This window comes from Chrysemys picta, chromosome 6 (genome assembly GCF_011386835.1).
Source record: "Chrysemys picta bellii isolate R12L10 chromosome 6, ASM1138683v2, whole genome shotgun sequence".
Taxonomy (NCBI): Eukaryota; Metazoa; Chordata; order Testudines; family Emydidae; genus Chrysemys; species Chrysemys picta.
In genome coordinates this window covers 124,308,288-124,332,911 of record NC_088796.1, presented here as the reverse complement: position 1 = coordinate 124,332,911, position 24,624 = coordinate 124,308,288, and the positions used below count along the sequence as shown (strand labels likewise).

The 24,624-nt window shown below is 43.0% G+C and overlaps 1 protein-coding gene across 3 annotated transcripts in view; it reads right to left on the bottom strand.

Moving 5' to 3' along the window:
* Positions 1 to 1,939: 1,939 nt before the first annotated feature.
* The window catches only part of RNF38 (ring finger protein 38), a 203,690-nt gene continuing 181,005 nt past the window's right edge, over positions 1,940 to 24,624 (bottom strand). For 2 of the 3 annotated variants that reach the window (XM_005309268.5, XM_065549776.1), the window contains 5 exons: positions 23,095 to 23,201; positions 20,992 to 21,076; positions 17,270 to 17,391; positions 16,103 to 16,202; positions 1,940 to 5,514 (listed from right to left, as the gene is read on the bottom strand). In XM_005309268.5, coding sequence (XP_005309325.4) covers positions 5,452 to 5,514; positions 16,103 to 16,202; positions 17,270 to 17,391; positions 20,992 to 21,076; positions 23,095 to 23,201 — 477 coding nt within the window. In that variant the 3' untranslated portion in view covers positions 1,940 to 5,451. Of the gene's footprint in view, positions 5,515 to 15,387; positions 15,982 to 16,102; positions 16,203 to 17,269; positions 17,392 to 20,991; positions 21,077 to 23,094; positions 23,202 to 24,624 lie in introns of all 3 variants that reach the window. The other variant, XR_509557.4, reaches the window with a different exon arrangement.

The following is a 24,624-nucleotide window of genomic DNA, read 5'->3' as shown; positions in this document are numbered from 1 at the left end:
CTGGGATGGAGAGAGAGAACACCTCACCACTGCCTCTGCACTGGATGAAACCAGGAGCAGAACAACAGGGTTACAGGCGGAGAGGAGTATACTAGGGACATTCACTTATAAATCTGTGTATAAACGGGAGTGGTGCCCCAACATGGATTTACTGGGGCAGGGTTGACTTTTGTTGAGCCTGGAGTATGTATGGGGGGGCGCCTATTAATTGGAGCAGTGTTCAGCCATTGGGAGACTGAGTCTTGGGACCCACGCAGCTGGGGCACCCAACCAACAGGGGTACGCGTACACTGCATGGGGGGGCAAGCCTCCCAGCCTGGCTTGGGCTAGCGCACAAAACGTAGCAGTTTAGATGTTGCAGCTCCAGCGAGCCACAGGTGCTGAGTGAGCTTGAGAGTCCAAGCTGCAAACATCTGCACTGTTATTTTTAGTGTGCTGGCTTGAGTCGGTCTCCCTTGGCTCCCAGGAAGAGTGCAGATATCCCCCAGGAGACCAGACAGGAAGGTCGCAGCTCAGTCACTGGTGTAGGCTTAGTCAGGGAGTGGGTAGGTTTTCTAAACGGTGCTCTCTCTCTCTCTCTCTCTCTCTCTCTCACCATGCTGAGTTGAGCGCCTGAACAATTTCCTTTGCTTCACCTGTAGGGGTGTAGAGGGAAGCAGCCTGTGAACTAGCTCTTCACTTTTGTCAAAGGTTTTGCCCACTGTGGAAATACCAAAAAGTGATGAGCAATATCCCTCTACTGCAATGCAAATAATAGGGATTTGTCATCATTTTCATCCTGTGGTGAATTTTATATATTTTTTCCCATAAAACTGAAGGTTCATTATTTTGTAATTAAGAGTGCTGCATAATTCAGTGCAGCTCTGTTGCAGAACGCCACTCAGTGTAGGCCTAGTATACACAGTACAAGGAGCCGGGGCTATCCTGCACCTCCCAAAATGTGTGTGTTGCTATGCATTGAGGCGAGGCTTTCCTTCCTAAGACCCTCTATATAATTAGCCTCTTAGATTGTGTAAGTGCAAATACTATGGGTGGTGATATCCCATTTTTAAAATATAATCAGTAGCTAACTGTTGCAACTCCACATGCTGCATAAAGCAGCATTCCCATTTATTGGTGAACTTTTGTTATAACAAGTGCTGCAAAACCAAAAAAATTTATATAGGTCCTTTATTAAAATTACTTTTAGGGCCTGACAACTGCATTTTTAAAGATATGTCTTTAGAACCTGGAGGACTAACTGCTACTTACTTAAAAACCATTTTAAAAGGTAGTTTGCATTTTAAGCTTCACCATACATGGTCCTGTCACTAAACCATAGGATTAGGATCCAGAAATTGTTTTGATCCTTCCACCAGCTTTTTCTGTGAGCCTGAACAAATCAAACCCTCTATACTTCAGCTTCACCTCTAACATGGAGATAATGTTACCTCACAGGAGTGTTGCAAAGCTTACCTCATTTGTAAAACACTAAGACATTCACCTAAAACATGCCAGAGGAGTGCCCAAGTGCCCAATATTTTTCAATCACTCCCCCCCCAGTTTCCTTATGACACCATTTACTGTTAAGCAAAACCTTCAGAAAGATGATCTCAATCAAGGCAGAAAGCGCTGTCAATTATACGTATTTGAACATTCATTTAATGTAGGACAATGCTGCTGAAAATACCTTTAATATTTTAAAAAGGATATACTGCAGCTCTCTGAACTGGTCTTCCTGAGATTTCTAAAAGCAGACACGTTAACCAAATATTGATTTTTTTGTCTGAAAGAAAATAAATTCTTGTTTTACATATGAACAGCATTAGTCAGAAGCAAAAAAACCTAATTCCAGTTGCAAAGTGGTACAGCTCTAAAGTTTTTACAATAAAATAGAAATATGGAGACTACGAAGAGTAAACAATGTACCCCAACAGGAGAACAAGAGGCAGGACAAAACTAAGTGTACATCATACATTTATTACTGAACAACTCTCTCAACTCCAAAATTGGGCACAGGGATTAAAAATAAAAATTCATTGCACTACTTAGTAAAGCATTACTAGTAACTCTCATAAAAAATGTACAAATTTTGTTAAAAATTTATCAAGCCTTCAAATGATTTGGTTACAGATATTTATAATACATTTAAAACTACATGTTAACTGATACAATAGAGTATGATTTAAAGAAAACACTCGACAAAATATGATTCCAACAAAACCCATAAGCTTTCATAATCATTAGCAAATCTGAAACACAAATAGCAAAATGAGGTAACTGAATGTACCAAAGGGGGGAAAAACACAGCTCTTTTATTAAGGCCTAAAGATAACTCAGTCAAAAATGCATTTTCAGTAAGTTTAAAAAAACCCAACACATTGGTAGATCCCACCATTCCAAGTATTACAAAAAGTGTAATGTTAACAGCTGAGAAAATCACATTCAAGAGACTACAAAAACTGTATACAACAAAAAAAATTACTTTGCACATAAAACTTTCTGTAAAGAAACCCCACAAAATTAGACCTTGGAGAGATCTGTAGGCCTTGGTATCCATTAAAAACCAGAACAAAGTCAAATTAAGTTGACAATTCATGCAAAAAACAGCAGTGCCAACATGGTAAAGCCAACAGTTTGTTGTTTTTAGAAGGGAGGTGGGAAATGGGGGGGGGGGGGGGGGGGAGAAAGGTAACCAACATAAACCTTTTACTGGATTCTGGTGCTGCCTGGCACCACTGCAGGCTGTGGAATTAGACACAAATGTGCATAACACATGGCAGTAAAGGCTGAGCATGAATCCCCTTCCCCTCCTCTTTTGACATGGCAGCCACAACAATGAAGTCTGTTGTCGCCAGTCTGAGCTGGTTCAGAACACATGCATGTGTGCTTTTTATACACACTAACCACAGGAAGCAAGTCTGCACACATCTGCAAGAGTCCCATGCAAACGAAAGAAACATTCCAGAAGAGACCAGCCACAAGAGTGCAACAATGAAATTCAGTATTTTACCAAATGAGACCCTACTGCCTCCTAGATCTCCACCTGCGTCACGGAACTTTACTGGGAAAGAGGGCCATTACATATCAAGATGTCTCCAGTTCAGGAAAGAGGGCTACTTCACCTCAATATTAGTAAAATATGCCTTGTTAATTATGCATTTCTATCTAACTTAGAAAAGTGCCTTATTTCCATGCGTCAACGAAGTGAATACTGAGTGTAGTAGTGTTTGTTATGGTTAGATCTGTACAGGTAGAAATTTTTTTGCAGCTATATAAAAGACCCTAAGTATTATAAGATGTGTGGCATACACTTCTTTTTAAACACATGATTTCATTCGTTAAAAAAATAAAGTTTACTATATGTGATTTAACTTGTTTGGTGACATGTTGTGACAGTTCCATTCCTTAGCACGTCCAGGGGAAAACGAACACTTTAAAGTTGTTGTACACTGTATATTTTGTAATAATTTTGATAGACTTAGTGTTAGGTACTGACATATGGACAGACAAGCAAGTTTTTCGTTCTACTTGTGTAACTAAACAGAGGCAATAGCATCTGAAACATGGGCAAAATTGTGCTTTCATTTTGTTTTACTGAACCACAAGCTGGGATTGGTCTGTAGAGCCTTCAACGAAGGGCAAGCAGCATGGAGAACATGTAACACTGTCTGAAAAGAGAACTGATACTAAAGCGTAGCAGCACACAGAAGCATCAGAAATGACACAGAAACTTAAAAGCTGAGACTGGCGGCAAGTTCCAGCAATATTGCTAATTGTGCCACTTGTGCTATTGCAACCAAAGTAATGACACGACATGTAGGAGAAAGCACAGTGATGCAAAACAGTGCATCTCTTCAATAACGATGGCATACGTAGTAGACCTAAATATCTGACTGAAGAACAAATTTTAAAACCTTTAACAGTCTGAAATGTTAAACAAAGCCAATTTTTCAATCCAGCTCGAACATTCGCAGGGCAGCTGAATGGAGGTTAACTCCTGTTTCACAGCATTCTTTGTTCCTGATGGTGTACTAACACACTCTTCTCTTAATGGGACTATTCTGGCTACTAACCGAAAAACCAAGGGAGTTTTTTATTCATGCAAAAGCTCACTACCTAGTAGGGAAGGGAAGAAGCAGCATCCTATGCCATCTGAACCAGGCAGTGAATGACCACAAAAAACTTGCGGTGGTACAAGGACAAAGATAGAAATTCTTCCACTCTGAGAAAATGCTAAGAATTATATTTTGTTCATAAAGCTGCAGGACTAAAAAGGTAGCCGCCTCTCTTCCACTTACACAAACTCCCTTATACATGAAAAAGAACATAAATGATTTAAAGCCAAAGTTTATAAGCTAAATGATTATGTACTTAGCAAGTACAATGGCCAACAATGTGAGGAGCTGTTGCACAAGACTCTGAATGTCCTTTCAGCTTCTGTGTATGGGGAGGAATATGTTACTTCAGCATCTTCAGAACTGACCTGTGTTCTGAAATCAACTGAACATAATTCAAACTGGCTAGAGGAATTAAAAAGGAAAACGGAAAAGCATCAACATTCAAACGATCAACTGACAATGTTAATATTGCTAACTGATTTTGTGCGATACTGCAACTATTGATAAATTAGCAGTAAATCAGCAAATGTAAAATTTGGATTTTATGACATGAGCTAAAAACAAGATTAATCATGTATTGCGCAATCAATGCACTCTTTAGTGGTACATTTACAACCGCCAGTGAAGGGGAAGCAATAACAGTTGTCTGAATAAAAGTTAAAAGGTCTTTTTATACCATTAAGTACATTGGGGAGGAAATATTAAATGCCTATAATTGCTGCACCCTTAGCATTCAGTGTGCAACTGCAAACACAAGGAAAGAAACCAGTGTACAGTACTAGTACTGTTTAAATAACACACAAGATTATACATTGCAGCATAATTAATACTACTCACATACGTTCTCAGTACATGCTGGTATATAGGTTCTCAGACATACGCACACACTCGCTAGCACACCCCACACAAACTCTGGTGTGCGCATACATACTCCCACCCACACCATTCGTTCCCACTCACAGTATCTGAAGGCTCTATATAAGGTAGATTGCTATATTGTTTGGAGCTACCACTTTTTATAAAAGCACATGCTAAAAGATCACGTCCACTGTAATCTCGCAGCAACACTTGGAATGATCACACAAAAACCAGGGAATGTTAGTGCACACACAAAATTAAGCTAAAGAAAATAAAATCTTTGGAGTTCCAATCACACGGTTAGTATAACAATCCCATAATTGTGAAGACTAATTATAAGCTTTATAATTGATTAAATCACACAGTGCAAAAAAAGGTCCATTGACCCTTTTGTGTAAAGGGAAGGCTGGCAGCCACACGGGTAAGTTCAATGGATAGTTCGTCTATACATGTGACTAGGAACACCCAAACTAGAATTGTGCTCTTAGATTGGTCATTCTGAATCACGATGCACTTCTGAAGCATCAGCTCTACAAATTGGGCAGGTACGATTTGCCTATAAAACAAAAGTAAAACAAGGTTTAGTGCATTGACAAGGATGCTTATTTATATAACAACGTATACCACGCTATACAACAGGCATGTACTAACTAATCCAAAATGGAATCACAACAGGAAGATAAATTGGGTCTGTGCCCGTTTGGGCTTCTTTATTGTGCATGAAGGTGGCCCAAGAGGTCTGCCAAATTAAAATTTTTGCCTTTTTTTAAACACCCACAAATTGGGAGAGATGAGAATTTTCTAAAAGAATTATGGAAAATGACGACATTATGCCATCACAAGGCACTGAAAGCTGAGCAGCTGAAGAGAAGGGAGTTTTAGTTAGACTGTTTTTAACAATGCCTGTTGAACACAGTACGGAGTACTACACCGCTACCTCGATATAACGCAACCCGATGTAACACGAATTCGGATAGAACGCGGTAAAGCAGTACTCCGGGGGGGCGGGGCTGCGCACTCCGGTGGATCAAAGCAAGTTCAATATAACGCGGTTTCACCCATAACGCGGTAAGATTTTTTGGCTCCCGAGGACAGCGTTATATCGAGGTAGAGGTGTATATGTAAAAAGATGTCTGTTCAAGAATGAGTGCTGCCACCCTTCAGTTAAGGGGAGAGTGCTCACAGGGTACATCTACATACCAAAACCCTGTGGAGCAGTGAGTCTTAGGCTAGGTCTACACTACCCGCCTGAATCGGCGGGTAGAAATCGACCTCTCGGGGATCGATTTATCGCGTCCCGTTGGGACGCGACAATCGATCCCCGAATCGGCGCTCTTACTCCACCAGCGGAGGTGGGAGTAAGCGCCGCCGACAGAAAGCCGCAGAAGTCGATTTTGCCGCCGTCCTCACAGCGGGGTAAGTCAGCTGCGATACGCTGAATTCAGCTACGCTATTCACGTAGCTGAATTTGCGTATCTTAAATCGACTCCCCCCTGTAGTGTAGATGTACCCTTAGAACCCTGGTCTACAGTGCTAAAAACAGCTGTGTCTACATTTGGGCTCAGGCTGGAGCTTGGACTCTGAAGCTGGGGAGGGGGATGCGTTTCAGAGCCCGAAACCCTACACAGCTGTTTTTAGCACTGCAGAGAGTGCCTGAGTCTGTAGACTGGGAGTCTGAAAATCGCTGTCACAGGATTTTTTTTGTGCTGGGCAGACATACCCTAAGTGCATATTTCCTGCAACACCCACCCCCAGTAAAATCAGAGAAGATGAGACTTGCATTGCTGATACTGCTTAAGAAATTTTAACAATGAAGGGATAAACACTTTCAAGCTCTCTTTACAGAGGCAAGCCAATATTGCAAAAATACTTGCAGATAACATTTACAATTAAAATCTTCCCAAAAAAGGAAATTAGACTCCCAGACTCTCCTCCAATTTGATATTTGCAATTTGAACTATTTAGATAGGTGCACTAAGGTCTGAATCAAAGCAACAGCGCTGATGATTAGTGAACTGTTGGACTTCCAATAATGTCTATAAAGTGGCCAAGTTTTGAGTATTTTCACAATCAGTAGAAAATGTTCCCGTTTCTTAGTGCAACCAAAAATGAACATATATATATTTTTTCTCTCCATCACATTTGTAAGTAACCATTATTGTCCTACAGCTTCTTGCATCAAAGTGTCATTGACATTTTAGGAAATGAGAAAAACAGTGCTGCAAACGGAAGACACAAAACCCAAGTGGACTTCATCCTGTATCATTATGGTTTCATAACCATTTGAGAGAATTCAATCACCTTACCTTTGGCTATGTGTACACTGCAAAGCCTATGTCAGTCCAGTACCCTAGTATAGATGCAGCCTATACCAACAGAGGAGTTTTTCCTGTAAGTATGGGAACACCACCTCCCCTTTTAAGTTTGGTGCTGGCATCTGTCTCTATACTGGGGGCTTTGGCTGGCATCGCTGTCACTGGGGAGATGTTTTTTTCATAACTTTGACTGACACAGCTATGTCAATATAGGTTTTAAGCGTAGTAGAGCAAGTATCTGTTCTGCACCCTTCTATTCTAGACATAATGCAACTAATCCATATAATTTTTAGAATAAAACTGTCTTTTCCTAATTTATACTGTTCAAGAGCTAACAACACTGAGATATACTCCTCAAGATTATATTTCAGTGTTTGCTATCTGTAGTATTAAATATGACATCTAGTGGTAGTATCAATACATTGTAGTTTACTGAAAGCAAATTATAGAAAACTAATCCACAAAACCAGACTAAATAAACAATAACTAACATCTTAATATCAACATAAATCAAATTATTCATGTTCCTGTAATGCTATATTAACAGTTCTACAAATTTTAGCAGTAGAGCATTTCCCCATGTTTTAGGATTCTCTACCATAATGAATCAGTTAAATGCATTGCATTCTGTTGTATTTCATGGAATTTGGTCTCCTTCTCCTTATCTGAACATCACTCTCAATGGTTTAAGTAGGAACTGGAGGTGCATCCTGAAGTGCAGGTCATGAATGGAAACTTCACTTAATGTGCAGTTACTTGAAGCAAATTAATTTTCTTAAACATAAGCATACACATACCATTAGATGATGTACTGTAACCTTCCTCAAAAGTATTCTAAAGAAACTTTCTACTGAGATCTTCTAAATATCATTTAGTTAAAACTGAGTAGTTCTACCTAGGGGCTTTTTGTGAAAGCCTTATAGCAAAAACGGAGAGGTTTTGATAATGTCACCAGAAACAAGATGGATTACAACTATTTACTTATGGTTTGGGATTTTAAAAAATATAACACACAGTATTGCCAAACCCAAGTGTTCAACAATCAGGAATCAGGCCTTAAAAAACCCCTATGAGTGGCTTAAAAATCATGGGATTTGGAAAAAATAATTTGGGTTCCTTTTCATTGTCTTCTGATTTCTGAGCCATCCAGGTGCACTCAGGTTGGGCTTTTCAATCCCAAAGACAAACAGCCTCCACGCAAAGCACAGGCGACCTCATGCCTTGCTTGGTGATGTAGTAAACTGTGGTGGTGTTGTCCAACATGATGAGAACGTGACTGGAATAGATGGATCACTACTGAGAAAACCTTGGTGAAAACCTGTGGAGCAGTGGTGGGTCCAAACAGTAGATGTACTGAAAGTGATGAAGGTTATCTGTGAATCTCAGGAAACAACTGTGGGCAGGATGGATAGTCACATGAAAGCGTTTCGCATATCGAGAGCCATACACCACATGCCTCCTTCTTAGAAAGGCATGCTGGCTGCTAGGGTGACCATACGAAACTTTGGATTGCATATGAAATGGTTGAGATGGTCGAGGTCTAAGATCAGCCTCCACTCACCCTTCTTCTTGGGGACCACCGCCCTGATACATCGTAGGTTCTATTGCTCCTCTTTGCAGTAGGGAGTCCACTTCCTGGGCAAGGATACTGTTGTGAAAATGGTTCCCGAGGCGGGGCTAAGGCAGAGGACGTGGGTGAGGTAGTGTTGTGAACTCCATTGTATAGCCATGTTGAATGACATCCAGGACCCACTTGTCTGTTATCACACTCCAAGCTGGTAAAAAAAGAGTGCTAGATGCCCCCCAAGGGGATGGGTCAGGTGCACAATGTGAGACAGGGTAATTGATGGCTCTCTGGTTGCATTCTGAAATAATGCTTCTGCAAAGACTGAGTATGAGACGCTGAAGGTTGTGAAGATGAACCAGGACGACAGCTCATTGGGTCTTCTGCCATTTGCAAGGAGACTCATAAGGCTGCTGGTGGAAGAATTGGGAAGCTCTAAATCGCTGCGTCAGAGGTGAGCAGTAGAATTTGCGTTTGGGTGCTGGTGTGTAGATACCCAGCGATCGCAGAGTGGCGCTGGAGTCTTTGAGGGAGTCACTCAGTCTTCTGATTGAAGAGCTGAGATTCAATGAAAGGTAGATCCTCTATGGTGGTCTAGACTTCCCTCGGGAACCTGGACAAACGTAGCCACGACTCCCTACGCATGACGATCCCTGTAGCCATTGTGCACGAAGAAGTATCCACCACATCCACTGCAGCCTGGAGTGTGGTTCTCGCAACCAATTTCCCCTCCTGTAGGATAGACTGGAAGCCAGCTAGATCCTGCAGGGGCAGTTTGTCTGTGAAATCCACCAGCTTGCTGTAGGTAAGGAAGGAGTGTACATGGTGAACAGAGCCAAGTAATTGGAAATGCGAAATTGTGTGCTGACAGAGAAGACTTTACAACCCAGAAGGTCCAGTCGCTTGCCCTTCTTGTCTGCCGGGGTGGAGCATGGGGTGTTGCTGCTGAGCCTGGTCCATTGCGGCCTGAATAATAAGGGAATTTGACTAAGGGGCGAGAGAAGAAAAACTCAGACCTCTTCAGAGGGGCATAGTACCTCTTTTCCGCCCCTTGGGAGTGGGTTTGCAGCTAGCTGGACTGTGCCATACAGTCCGTTCTGGTTGAAAAATGGAATCACTGATCGGTAGAGCCACTCTGGCCAGTACTGAGGTGTGTACGATGTCAAGAAGCTGGTGTTGCTGGTCTTGTACTTCCTCCAGTGGGACGTGGAGGGCAATCGCCACCCTATGCAGCAGTTCTTGAAATTGGCGGCAAAGAGGGAGTCGAAGACACCATGGCATCCGGGAATGACGAGGGGAATTGCTCCAGTTCCGTCAGTACCATTGGAGTCGGACTAAGTGGTGCATCCTCCAACAGTGGTTCTGAACACCTGCTCGATGATAGTCAAAGGGGCGAGATTGGAGACTCCTCACAAGCAGAGCGGGAAGATTCCAATGGCAGATACTGTGGCCACAACCGCCAGTATGGCCAACAGGCGGATCCGGTAGTTGCTATGTACAGTCCCTAGGAGTGGGATACCAGCAACGCCAGGGCGTGGCAAAGGGAGGATATTGCCACTGAATCGGCAGGACCTTGGGGTAGGCATACTGATGATAGAGGAGGGGCGGACCCTGCTTTCTGTCCCGAGTTCTCTGATGCAGAGAAGTCAGAGCCCGGTTCAAACGATGGTGCTGTTGGAACCACAGGAGTCGTTGGGGAGCAGGCAGGAACCTGGCCCGAAACAGGCAAGTCTAACGTGGGGAAGCATACTCTCCTAGGAGGCAATGGAGACCTCACCTCTGCCAAGGCAAGAGTTCATAAGAGTCTTCCCTGTGTCAGTGACACGCTCTCTGCAGTCGGAACCACAGCCAGAACGGGCACTGAAAAGGAGAATTGCCTAGGAACCGAAGACTCCCTTGACTTTGGCGGTGCTGACCTGGAAGGAGTTTGCAGCTCGGTGGGCAGATCAGACGTTCTATGCGGCTTCTTATTGTGTTTGAGCCTTGGAACGTGCCAGTTCTGCATGGCTGGAACTGGTGGACAGAGCAGTATCGTTCTTGGGTCTGGAGAAAGGCTGCCATTCTTATGTGCATGCTTCCTTGCCTCATGGCTAGGCCTCAGCACGGAATTGAGCTCCGCGGTAGGAGGTGCATTCCTAGATTGCTCAGTCTATGGAGGGGGAGGTGGTGTTCCCTAGCCTGGATCCGACTGCAGCCTGATGACAACCTCCGTGAGGTGCTTCTTGAGGCAGAGAGCCCAGCTTTCCTGGGTACGGCTTGGGAAGGAGAAGCAGATACTGCACCTGTATGCAATGGGAGCTTCTCCCAAGCAGTAAAGGCAGCACTGGTGCTCATCACTGGTTGAAAGTGAGTTAGGGCAGGAGGTGCAGATCTTGAACCTCGGTGTCTTCGGCATAGTCCAGTACCCAGGCATGGGGGCTGGGGCGGCAACTGGTAAAACAGCGCCCCAAAGGCCTTAAAATCCTAAAAACGACTACTACTAACACTAAAATTACTACAAAAAATAACAAAATACTAACTATACACAGGAATAAACCATTTTCTTTTTTTAGTAGTGTCACAAGAGATGAGAGAACAGTAGAGGCTCCAACTCAAACCATGTGGTGGGGAGAGGGAACGGAAGGCGCAGTCGGTCCGCTCCGCCCTTTATCACCTTGGACGAAACCATGAGGCGGAGCAAGGGTGCATGTGCGGCCCAACGGACACTACTAGTTTCAAAATCTCTGGCTCCAAATGCATGCGTATAACCCTCAGTGGCATACAATAGGGACCATCACTCAAAGAATACAGTGAAACTGACAACATACAAAGAAAGCTGTCAAATGCACAGAATATAAAACGGACAAAAGGAAAATATTTAATTTTTTGATCTCTTCCTGGGGGCTTCTCTACCTTAGAAAGGTTTTCTGCTTTAACTATATTGGAATAAAAGCGGCAACAATCCTCCACCCTATGTCGATGCAATTATACTGGCATAGAAGTGCTTATACCACTGGTAGAGTTTATTCAAGTTTGGGAAGCGACAAACTCTAATGGTATAAGACATCTTTATACCAGTATAACTGTATAATCCCTATACCAGTAGAACGACAAGGCTGGGATTTTTTTTTTTTTTTTTTTAAACCAAACCAACACTGACTAGGAAAATTTCTCTCATGTAGACCAACCTTGAGATGTTACCAGTAACAAAAATAGGTACAAAAGTTGCTATTGAAGTGATTTTTAAGTTGTTTAAGGGACACCATCATCAAATCCCCTTATCTATAGTTAGGGCCCTACCAAATTCACTGTCCACTTTGGTCAATTTTTGGTCATTGGATTTTTAAAATTGTAAATTTCATGATTTCAGCTATTTAAATCTGAAATTTCACAGTGTTGTAAATGTCGGGATCATGACCCAAAAAGGAGTTGTGGGAGGGGCCGGGGGGGAAATCACAAGTTTATTGTTGGGGGGAGAGGAGGGGTTGCGGTACTGCTACCCTTACTTCTGCACCGTGGGTGGTGGTGGTGCTGCTGCCTTCAGAGGTGGGCAGCTGGCGAGCGGTGGCTGCTGGCAGGGCATGTCACCCTGTGCGGCTGCTGGCGGTGATTCAGCCTTCAGAGATGGGTTCCCGGCCAGCAGCCACCGCTCTCCAGTTGCCGAGCTCTGAAAGCAGCGCCACCAGTAGCGCAGAAGTAAGAGTAGCAGTACCACAACCCTCCCTCCAATAACCTTGTGACCCGCCCTGCGACTCCCTTTTGCATCAGGACCCCCAATTTGAGCAACTCTGGTCTCCCACCTGAAATCTGTATAATATAGGGTAAGAGCCCACAAAATACCAGATTTCACAGGGGGAGACCAGATTTCATGGTCTGTGCCACGTTTTTCACGGCTGTGAATTTGGTAGGGCCCTATCTATAGTAAATAAATCACCTTAGATCATTGCTACTGGAAACATTTTCAAAATCTGATTTTTCACTATACTGTTTTCTTAGGGTTTTGTCTTCACTAGACTTTTGAATTGCCAACTCACTTGAAGTACTTAACAGATTAGCAAAGGCTAGTGTGGACACCTCCCACACATTTGGCCCAGGCTACACATGCATGGGACTGGTAAGAGTGGGATGGACTGTATGGGGAGTGCCCTTACAAACATGTTAAGTATCTCCAGTTAATTGTCAAACACTGAGACCTTGTCTACACTTGCAAGTTAGAGTGCATTGAATCAGCCCCGGGCGCCCTAACTCCTGAGGTTTCCACACTGGCAAGGCACCTAGAGCGCCTGGACTCCGCGGCTGGAGCGCCCCTGGTAATCCACCTCCACAAGAAGCATAGATCTTGCTGCGTCCTGGCTGAAGCGCTGGGATGTCAGTGTGGATGACGTGTTGCATTACTGCGCTGTGATTGGCCTCCGGAAATGTCCCATAATCCCTTGAAGTCAAGTGGCCACTCGTGTCATTGTTTTGAACTCGGCTGCAGGCATGCGGCTATCCCCTTTCAAAGCTCCGTTTCTGACAGCCCGCATGCTTATCTGCTCTGGGACACAAAGCAAACCATTACTGTGGAATGCTCTTGCTGCAGAGACAGGCATGTGTGCGAGAGAGAGAGAGGGGCGGAGGGTGGGGGCTGATGTCGGGGTTTTCCCCTTCCCCTTGCCGCTGTCTGAACTTACAAGACAGCATGCTGACACACACTGCCCCCAAAACACACTGTCTCTCCCCGCACATACACGCAACACACTCCCTGTCACACTCCACCTCCCCATTTGAAAAGCAGCTGACAATCTAGTAGGATGCCCTGTAACAATGGGATTGGGAAACCTGCATCATGTGATGCTGTGCCTGCCCCATTAGGCATTGCAAACCCCTTCCAAAGCACGCTGCAGCCACTTACACACTGGAATAGCTACCACAATGCACTGCTCTTTGTGGCATTGCAAGAGCTGCTAATGTGGCCACGCCACCGCGCTTGCAGCTGACAATGTGAACACACAGCAGCGCTTTCCCTGCTGCTGTCTCTGAGCGCTCTACATCTGCAAGGGTAGACGTAGCCTGAGTAAAAACATCTGGTGTAGGCATAACCCTTATTCTTTACATTTTTCTCAGTTTGCTACTAAAAACATTAGACACTATCATAATGCTGCAATGTTTGGGTTCAGAATATTGCAGAACATCTATTGCATACAAATGGTTTCCACTGGAAATTTAAATTAATGTATGGAAACTTTATTACTGGTCTTAGGTTTTGTACAAGCTTTAGACTATCTGAAGTTACGTTTGGCCCTAAATTTAATGTAGGGCACCCATTCCACAATCTCAGAGCATGAGTATCTTATCTAGTAGCATGCCTCTAAATCCCAGTCTTTTATTCATGCACATTTGTTTAGTATTGAACTCACTACCCAAGAGAAGGTATATTCATCAACCAGACTATTACTGACTACCACCTTAAAGATATTCTGCAGTAAGCATGATAAAGCAGCTATTTTCTTGACTCTCAGAAGCCTACCAATGTAGTACTCTCTCTGTGTATGTTAGGCTGTGTATGATCTATAACAGGGGTCTCAAACTCAGATGACCCCGAGGGCCACATGAGGACTAGTGCATTGGCCTGAGGGCCACATCACTGAACCCCACCCTCCGCTGCCTCTGGCCCTGCCCCCACTCCACCCCTTCCAATTAGGCCCCGCCCCTGCCCCGCCCCTTCCCTGCCTCATTCCAATCCCTTCCCTGAAGTCCCCAACGCTGCCCCCAGGGGGTGCAGAAAGGGTGCAGGAAGGGTGTGGGATGTGGTGGGGGCTCAGGGCAGGGAGCTGGGGGTGTGGGATGTGGCAGGGGGCTCAGGGCAGGGAGCTGGGAGTGTAGGAGGGGTTCAGGGTGTGAGCTCCAGCCTGGTGCCACTTACCTAGAGCGGCTCCGGGGTGGCAGCGGCGCTCACTGGGGCCAGGGCAGGCTCCCTGCCTGCTTTGGCCCCGGCTCCATGCTGCTCCGTTCTAGGAGGCAGCTGGAACCATGTCCCTGCAGCCCCTGGGGGAGGGGGAGGGGCTCAGGCTTCCCTGCTTGTGCAGCTCTTGCCGCTCTTCTAGGTACCTCCCACGAAGCTCCCATTGGCCACGGTTCCCTGTTTCCGGCCAACGGGAGCTATGGAAGGCGGTGCCTGGCTGGAGGCAATGCCGGAGCCCTCTGCCTCCTTCCCCCTCCCCCCGGCCCGAAGGGGCGTGCTGCTGGCTGCTTCAGAGAGCAGCACGACACTTGCAGCATCAGGAGGCAATCCCACGGGTAGGCAGAGGGGCGGGGAGCTTGGCGGGCCACACACAAGAGCCTGCGGCCCGCGGGCTGCGTGTTTGAGACCCCTGATCTATAAGAATGCCATGTTTTTAAGAAAATGCATCTTAAAACAGATACAATGTTAAGACAGTGGCTGTACTATTCTCTAATGATTATTTCATATTTCTCTCTCTCATTGGGTTGCTGTAACCAGAGATCTATTATGGAAAAGATTAAAATAGAGAATAAATTAATCAGAATAGAACAAAGTACTAAAAATGTGAGACAAGATGGGAAACAATACCTTGCTGGCAGTAGGTCTGGATAATGCAGCTTGCAGAGATCTGTCTCTGTATATCATCTTCTACCTAACTAATTGTACCCTGCACTTTTCACCTTCTGTATGGTGTTGTCCTAATCTCTGATCTTATCGTGTTGTCCTGATTTTAGGGTCTTCATATTTTTTAAAATAACTTGTTTTGAAAGATATATATCTTATTTCATGTGTAAAGCCTTAATTTTGTGAGAAATTTGACCAGTTATGTATTTTTCTCCCCGCCCCCAGACTTTACATTTATATAAAAGAGCTAGAAAGATTTTTGATAGTTTCACTTTCAGTTAATATCAATTCCTGCTTAAGCAAGAGACATAAGCAGTATTCAGACCACTCACAAATCTCATACTCTACTTTGAACTTTCCTACTTTATCATAAAATTAGGCATGGTTATGTCCAACTGAAAATGAACTACATTTGTTGGTCAAGATAATTCTCTTCATGTCAGTTTTTTAATGACACTAGTTTTGATATAGATTTCACATAATCTCCCTTCATCAACTACTAGAAAATAATGCTATTGGAAAAGGAGGCAGCACTTTCAGTCTGTTGGCTTTTGTAGCCTAAATATCAGAAAGGAAAAATAAGAGATGAAACAAGAGATGAAATGCATCTGAAAATAAATACAACTACAAACGAGGCCATTATAAAGTCTCACTGAAACAGATTTTTTTTTTTTTTTACCTTAAGCCATTTATCGACACACTTGGCATGGAACTCGTGGTTACAAGGTAAGACTCTAAGTAGCTGCCTTGACTCAAAATCACACATGCATACTACGCACCTAAAAAAAAAGATTGCAGAGTTTGAAGTTATTTGCTATTCAACAACAACAAATTGGCATTCTATAGACAACTTATAGGTTGTGCTTGCAATGGGGTTTTTAGTAGGAGTAGCTACACGGAGCGGCATGAGTACAAACCTCTCGCGTAGAGCGGCTGTGCCACTGTAAACAGAGCTGCTCCAATGCCGCTTACCTTGGCTTCAAACCTCAGCATAGAGAAGGGCTAATGCTCCTACCACAGAGCATCTTCACCACCCCAATCAATAGCACAAGCAAGATTGTGTTACAGTAATTCATAAGAATATTAAAGTCTGCAATGAGCTGCTGAAGATTAGTCAGTGCAGATTACTTCTTTTTAGAAATTCCCCCTTTAATTTATATTTCTGTTCAGTCATATGTTTTCTTAAAACAGATTCATCATGGCTGAAACATCGTCAACTTAAAGCAAAAAACATTTCCACCTGAAAATCTATTCCCTACTTCTTGTTACAAGTAATACCTAAGGCTGTTGTAACTAGAAGTCTGAAAAAAGGCCTGTTTTTTTTTCTTCCAGTTTGTTTACTTTATATACATCTGACAGCACTTTGTGTATGGTCACTTTCACTGCCTCCCATGTATAATCATTTTCTCCTTTTGTTTGTGTGGTCTTCCAAATAGAAGAGATAAACAGATTAATAGGAAAATGTGTAAACCACAAAAACTGGCCAGGGCTTTCAGCGGTAGGGACAGTGCCTGAAACCACTTCTGATACAGGGTAAATTTCAAGTTGGCGATGTTCCTTTAATGTAGCAAACTGAATAAATAACTGGACAACTTTTAAAAACTGTTCCAAGTTTACCTACTCATCATTTTAAACCTTAAAACATCCCAAATTTCATGTAGGAATGTATGAGCTTTCAAAGTCAGGGTAATTATTATCTGGGCTGGAAAATTTAAAAAAGCACATACCGTTTGATGTGCATTTTGAGCACGTATGTTACAATACTGGCAAATATGGACTCCAACCTAGAAGGATCAAAATGACCTATAATGCATTTTAAACTGAGAGGCAAAAGCAATGCACTTACAAAGTCTGTTCTGACTGGTGGTTGTTTGGATTGAACCTGTAAGATGGAAGCTGTTCAATGTCTGCCTTTGTCAGTCCTCGTGGTTTGGCTTCTCCCAATCGTTCTGCCAAATTCAACAGTGCCTGCAGAAAGAGAAAGTAGTTGAGGACCTCGAGGTTAATGGCAAGTGCGATAAATTACAACATGGTTTTATGAAGGGCAGATCGTGCCAAACGAATCTGATCTCCTTCTTCGAGAAAGTAACGGACTTATTAGATAAGGGAAATGCGGTGGACCTAATATACCTGGATTTCAGTAAAGTGTTTGATACTGTACCCCATGAGGAATTATTGGTTAAACTGGAAAAGATGGGGATCCATATGAAAATTCAGAGGTGGATAAGGAATTGGTTAATGGGGAGAATGCAGCGGGTGGTATTGAAGGGTGAATTGTCAAGTTGGAGGGAGGTCACCAGTGGAGTTCCTCAGGGTTCGGTTTTGGGACCCATTTTATTTAATCTATTTATAACTGACCTCGGAACCGATTGCAGGAGTGGGCTGATAAAGTTTGCGGATGATACGAAGGTGGGAGGCGTTGCCAATTCGGAGGAGGATAGGGATATTCTGCAGGGAGACTTGAATGAGCTTGTGAATTGGAGTATCAGAAATAGGATGAAATTTAATAGTGAAAAGTGTAAGGTGATGCATTTAGGGATGACTAACAACAATTTTAGCTACAAGCTGGGGACGCACTGGTTAGAAGTAACGGAAGAGGAAAAGGACCTAGGGGTTCTTGTAGACCGCAGGATGACTATGAGTCGACAATGTGACGTGGCGGTGAAAAAAGCCAATGCGGTCTTGGGATGCATTAGGCGAGGTATATCTAGTAGGGATAAGGAGGTGCTGCTTCCGTTGTATAAGGCGCTGGTGAGACCTCATTTGGAGTACTGTGTGCAGTTCTGGTCTCCCATGTTTAAAAAAGATGAACTTAAATTGGAACGGGTGCAGAGAAGGTCCACTAGGATGATCAGAGGAATGGAAAACCTGTCGTATGAAAGGAGACTGGAGGAGCTCGAGTTGTTTAGTCTGACAAAACGAAGGTTGAGAGGGGATATGATTGCTCTCTTTAAATATATCAGAGGGATAAATACAAGGGAGGGAGAGGAATTATTCCAGCTTAGTACAAATGTGGACACGAGAACGAATGGATATAAACTGGCCGTGGGGAAGTTTAGGCTTGAAATTAGACGAAGGTTTCTGACCGTCAGAGGGGTGAAATATTGGAACAGCCTTCTGAGGGAAACGGTGGGGGCGAGGGACCTGTCTGGTTTTAAGATTAAGTTAGACAAGTTTATGGAGGGAATGGTTTAATGGTAAAACATATTAGCTGAGGAATACCAAGCAATGGTAGGTAAACAGTATAATGGCTAACAAGGGTTAGGCTGGAGACTCTTGCCTACATGCTCGGGGTCTTACTGATCGCCATGTTTGGGGTCGGGAAGGAATTTTCCTCCAGGGTAGATTGGCTGAGGCCCTGGAGGTTTTTCGCCTTCCTCCGCAGCATGGGGCAGGGTTCTCTAGCAGGAGGGTCTCTGCCAATTGAAGTCACTAAGACATAGGATTTGGGGACTTCATCAGCAGAGTCAAGGAAAGGGTAGGGACGGTTTTGTGGCCTGCAGCATGCAGGGGGTCAGACCAGATGATCATAGTGGTCCCTTCTGACCTGAAAGTCTATGAGTCTATAAGTGGAGTTTGTGCTTTTTAAAAACTCATTGCTCAAAGGAGCTCCCCTACAACTGCAATTTTTTTTTTTTTTTTTTGGACATAAAATGTTATCACTATCCCACCATATAGTTCTAGCAAGAGGGATTGAGAATCTTTATCTTCCCTTCCCTCACAATTACAGGCTCTTGGAAAACATTCTTTTCAGAGTTTGATCCCAGTACTTTTTGAACTGTATAAGAAAGCTCTGTTCAGGTTATCTAAATCTTCATGACCCAGTTCTTAATCCATCCTGCAGCTGCACTCACAGCATGATAAATATTTTGTTTTAGACAGAAAAAAGCTGAAATAATAGTATGAATAATCAGAGGAAACAGTTGCCCAATCTGACTGCATATTGCTGCCTGGTTGACCTATAGTTTAAAGGGACAACACCTCTGGCTCCCACTTCTTGCCTAGCCGAGTTCAGGTATGGAGAGATTACGTGCTGAGCGCTTCCAAGGAATGATGAAATCACACTGAACTGGGCAGACTCTTTCAGTAGTAGAATATTTTTATTCACGTACAGGTTTCGCTTTGGAGCACGATATCAAAACACTTCACTTCTCCCATGTAAATGATTTATCCTCAATACCCTTGTGAGTTGAGGAAGCAGCCAACAGCTTCAGAAACAGGGTAACTGAGGCACAGAGAAATTAGGTGAGTTGCTCAAATTCACGAAGGGAGCATGTGGCAGAAGTGAAAGCTGAATCTGGATCTCCTGAGCCCAGCCTACTGTCTTAACTGGCATGGCAACTGCTTCAGTGGAGCTTGCACATATCACACTGGAAATACTGCACCATTGCAAGGACGCAGAACCAAGGCGACGGATCAAGGGAAAGGAGAGGCAGAGGAAGGGAAAACAACTTTTAACTGCCCTCTCACTTCTCCCTCTCAGCACAGCTGCCCTTTTTCCGTTGGGGGAAAATAAAAACAGCAAACAAAAACCCCCACTAGAGTTGCAGCCTGACTGTTTCAATATGTAGTTGAAAACTTAAAGCAGCTGTCTGGCCCACTATCTGTTACTAATAAGGCAGCGAGGTTCCGGGGGAACAGAAAAAGGGAGAAGTGGGTTTCTAAGCTCAGGGAACTGCGGGAGAGGGGGGAGGGAAGAGAAAAGAAAAGCTTAAGACATATCACTGTCCATCTGCTAGCTGGGAGGAACTATATAACGCAAGTGCCGGGACTGAGATAGAAGAATGGTTTTAAAAAGAATGAAGCTGTACTCTAATAGCAACAAGCTACTTCAAGTTGTACATTAGGTTGTTCCCAATGCACATCCTGAACCAATAAGCCATCTAAGAGCACACCCTAAGATGGTTTACTGCTTTATTTTCACATCAATTTGTATTAGAGAATGCATCAACTGAAATGGTATTTGCATATTTATATACTCTTCCAGTTCACAACTTTTATACCTTATTTCCATATTTCAAAGGTTAGGATTTTTAACCTGTAACTTCCTTGGTATGTGTTTTTTCCAATACTTGTTACTTATGACAGTACCCTTAACATTAAGGCAACAAAGTGCATGACGGAAGTTTGTAAGCATTATGTTTCACATTCAGCTGAATTCATCTTATAATAGTAGCATTAGCGTGTAAAGCGAACATCAATTAGCAAGTCATGTAAAATGCAGTACATGACATTATTTGCACAAGACTTACTTCTGTAAAATATTTAAAAATCAATTAAAATGCAAGAAAAAAGTGAAATCTAGAATGAAAAATGGAGCACTTCATGATTAGTAGTCTAGGAGGGTTCTGAAAATAAATATGAACAAAATAAAAGTGTAACATCTTAGTTTTTAACATCCAATACAACAGGCATAAAATAGTGTTTCTAGATTCTATTTTCAGACGTACAGACATTACATTTATTTAGAAGGCCAAAAAAGGATTGAGGGAAAGGTGGTAGTCAGTATAAATTCATCATTTAAGTTAACTACTGTTTCCCAAACATATTTGCACTTCATAAACCAACCTCATAGTTTTCCACCTCTCCATCTTCCACATCCAACTCGAAGCTGAAAGCTGGTCCAACTGCAGGTGGCACTGGAAGCATTGATCTGCAGGAAGAACAATCAGGGATAGGATTTATTATTCATAAAATTAAACAGTTGGCCAAGACAATACGCTTTTGCTTTCTTGCAGCCAAGTTATGCCCAACGTTCTCCACCTGCAATTTTGTTCACTTATTAAAATGAATATGCTTTAGAAATTAAATGGAAATATTAAATTAATGCATTAAAGTAAAGGATTAAAATACAGAATCCAGGCTATTCAACAGTTAAGGTTCTCACAGGAAAGTTAATTCCAAGACATGGCACATGAGAGACACAGTAGAGTATTTTCAATTGCTATTTATAAGGTTATGTCTCAGATACCTACGAGTCAATGTTCCCATAGAAACTAGCATAATTGCATTGATAACTAAAATTCAGAACAGAACTTCTGGCTTCAATCTGTTCGGCTTTTAAAATAGAACAAAAAATGACCAAAGACAAGTTACCCCAAACTTGATGTGGCTCTGCAATGCAAAAAACCTAAGTTCTCCAATAGACAAATACATGTAATTAAGTGCGCAAGATGGTCCAATTGCACATTTTGAGAGTAGATCGCACTGCACATTCACCTATACATGTGTATATTACCGGAACTTAGCCCAGGAGAAAACCGAGGTGTTTCTGCATCTGGGAAATGAGATCAAGCGTGGGGTGCCAATTTTTCTGTTCTTAATTTTTTCTTTTTTAATTAAAAACAAGCAATATATATGCTGATAATTAAGAAAATTCATGATTATAGTTTAAAACGTACAGCAGAGAGTAGGGAAATTCACAAGTTAAGATTTCTAGGGCACTGTAAATTTGGTCTCATTGGGCTCACACTACAGCAATCTCTCAACTTTGCTAAGTCACCAGTGATGGGGAAGTCAAGAGGACAGGGCATCTGGGGAAGTTCTGACAAGAACGTGTGATCTAAAGCTTTGCAAGTTCATTGGATCATTTATTCAAATGTAATTTAGCAGAGTCTGCAACTGCAGAGTGCACACAGTGAAAGAAACCGGAGGTTTGGGAATCCAACAAAAGACTTGAAACTCGATGAGCTCTTTTTCAGATATAGGGAGGAATACAAATATTCATCTTCTCTTTCCAAGCATTTTATGTTCAGCTCAAAAATAGATGCAGCATCCACAGAACAAACAAAGCACGTGGAATCTTTTCGTCCACCCGATTCCAGCAGAAAGGGGCCCTACCCAGTTTTTTAGGCCCATCATAATCCCTGAATTTTGTTTCTTCCCCACCCTCTTAAAGAAATGGCTGATTGGAAGCAGGACAGAAAATTCAGCATTTACAACAGATTAGCAGTTCAGTCAATAAGAAAAGTAACAGCACATAGCGTTCCATTATTTTTCAATAAAACAGTTTCAAACTAAGTAAAGCAACTTATCCCTGAATAAAGACTATTGGATTTGAATGGAGTATAAACACTTCAGTTTTTATCCCATTGTAAAGACATTTCAGAACGTAACCTGTACCCGCATAACAAAAAATAAGTACAAAAGCCTAGCATGCAAGTATATTTTATATACTGTTACAGGTGGATCAACTCTCAATAGCCTTCCACAGGATGAGGAAGAGGCCCATGACATGGGACTATGTCCCTGCCCAATTTCACATTTCTACCATTTGCTTGTTGAAGCGCTAGCGCTGATCACAAGAGGATGCAAACACTTAAAAAAATATATAATAGCAAGTGTTTGACTCTGTTCATCCTTGAAAAGCAAGAAACCCCAGAGTTATTGGGGACCTTGTTTCTGCTTGAGGGCAAAGCCCAAATGTGGGAAATTTGGATATGAAAAGTAAACATGGAAGAAAGTTAAAGGCAACTGAAAGAAGCCCCTTCCCATGGGAATGCTGAGGCAACCTAATGACAGGTGTTGCTATGTGCTATGCCTGAAAGGGAACAGGCTCTACAGTGTTGGGCTGAGGACAGGATACGGCCTATGTTAAATGGATCATTTAAAAATGAAAGTACATTTAAAACGTTATTTAACAAGCTACAAAAAGCTGCACAAAAAACTTACAGCACATATGGTAACAGGCTGGGATGATAAGGGGGTGGTGGTATTGGCTGCTGGGATCGGTATCTACTGCGCCCTGTGAGTCTTCGAGGCATAAAGGGTGGATAAGGCTGTGAGGAGGAAGAAAAGCTTCAGTATTTTCTTGCACAGTTTACTAGTATATTTAAATTAACTGAAATTTGGACTATTAGAACTGATTTTTAAAATGCATTAACAAATAAAATGTTTATTTAAAACACAATTTTATTAAGACAAGGATTCCTAATTATGCAGCTTCCAGCATTCGGTGTGAAATGGCTGAGATATACAACGTACACAGGAAAACCATGAAAATACAGTAGTCTTTAAAATCCTTCTAAGGCCTGGTCTAAAAACCGGGTTAATACTAGTGTAACTATTTTGATTTGTCTCTAAGATGCCACAAGAACTCCTCGCTGTTTTTGCTGATACAGACTAACACGGCTACCCCTCTGAAACTTGGTTAGAGTTGTGATCTTATGACCTACTGATATGGTTATCCTGGCACAAGCCTTAGCGTGTACACAGCTATACAAGTATAGAGGTTCCTTACAGTTAGGCCCAATCAAATTCACAGTCCATTTTGATTACTTTCACAGTCATAGCATTTTAAAAATAGTCAACTTCAGTGTTTCAGTGTTGTAACCATGGGCGTCCCTACCCAAAAGGAGGTGGGGTGGGCAGTTGCAGTGCTATTGTAGGGAGGTCGTGGGATTCCCAACCCTGCTGCTGTCAGGGGCACTGCCTTCATAGCTGGGCAGCCTGCTGGGTGCCAAGCTCTAAAGCCAGTGCCACCACCAGCAGCAGCGCAGAAGTGAGGGGCAGGTTACCAGTTGGGGGCTGACAGCTGGAGCTGCAGCCTCTCCAGGTGTGTGTGTGTGTGTGTGTGTGTGTGTGTGGGTGTGTGTGTGTGTGTGGGGGTGACAGCTCGACCCACAGCCTCCTGCCCGGGTCAGGGGCTATCCCAGCCAGCAGCAGCGGAGTTTCCTGCAGGCAGTTTCCCAGAGGTGGGTCTGACCCAGCTCTTGAAGCAGCCCCTGTAGGGGAAGAGGAAGTCCTGTCCCTCCCCAGCCTGGCCAGGACTAGCAGCTGGAGCCCTGCCTTTCCCCTACAACAGCCAGATTTCACGGGGGAGATCAGATTTCACAGTCGGTGGCAACATGTTTTTCACGGCCCTGAATTTAGTAGGCCCCTACTTACACTATAGTTTATTCCCAAATGGGAATAGGAGTAAACTAGTCCTTGGTATCCTTGTGCTAACATTTCTTACTCTGCCTATGAAAATGGGGCAAACATGGTAAAATTTTGCCACTTGTTTTGAAGTGACATTTAGAAGAGTATTGAATAATGTATTTATTGAAGGGAAAGATCACTGAAGGATTTTGGTGGCACCTTGTCAGTCATTCTTCATGTTTGTGCCATCCGGGCAAATGAACTACAATTAGTAGAAGGCCCCTAAAAATACCTGATCCTCCTCTTTTTTTTTTAAATTGAGAAATTATTTCAAACAAATTC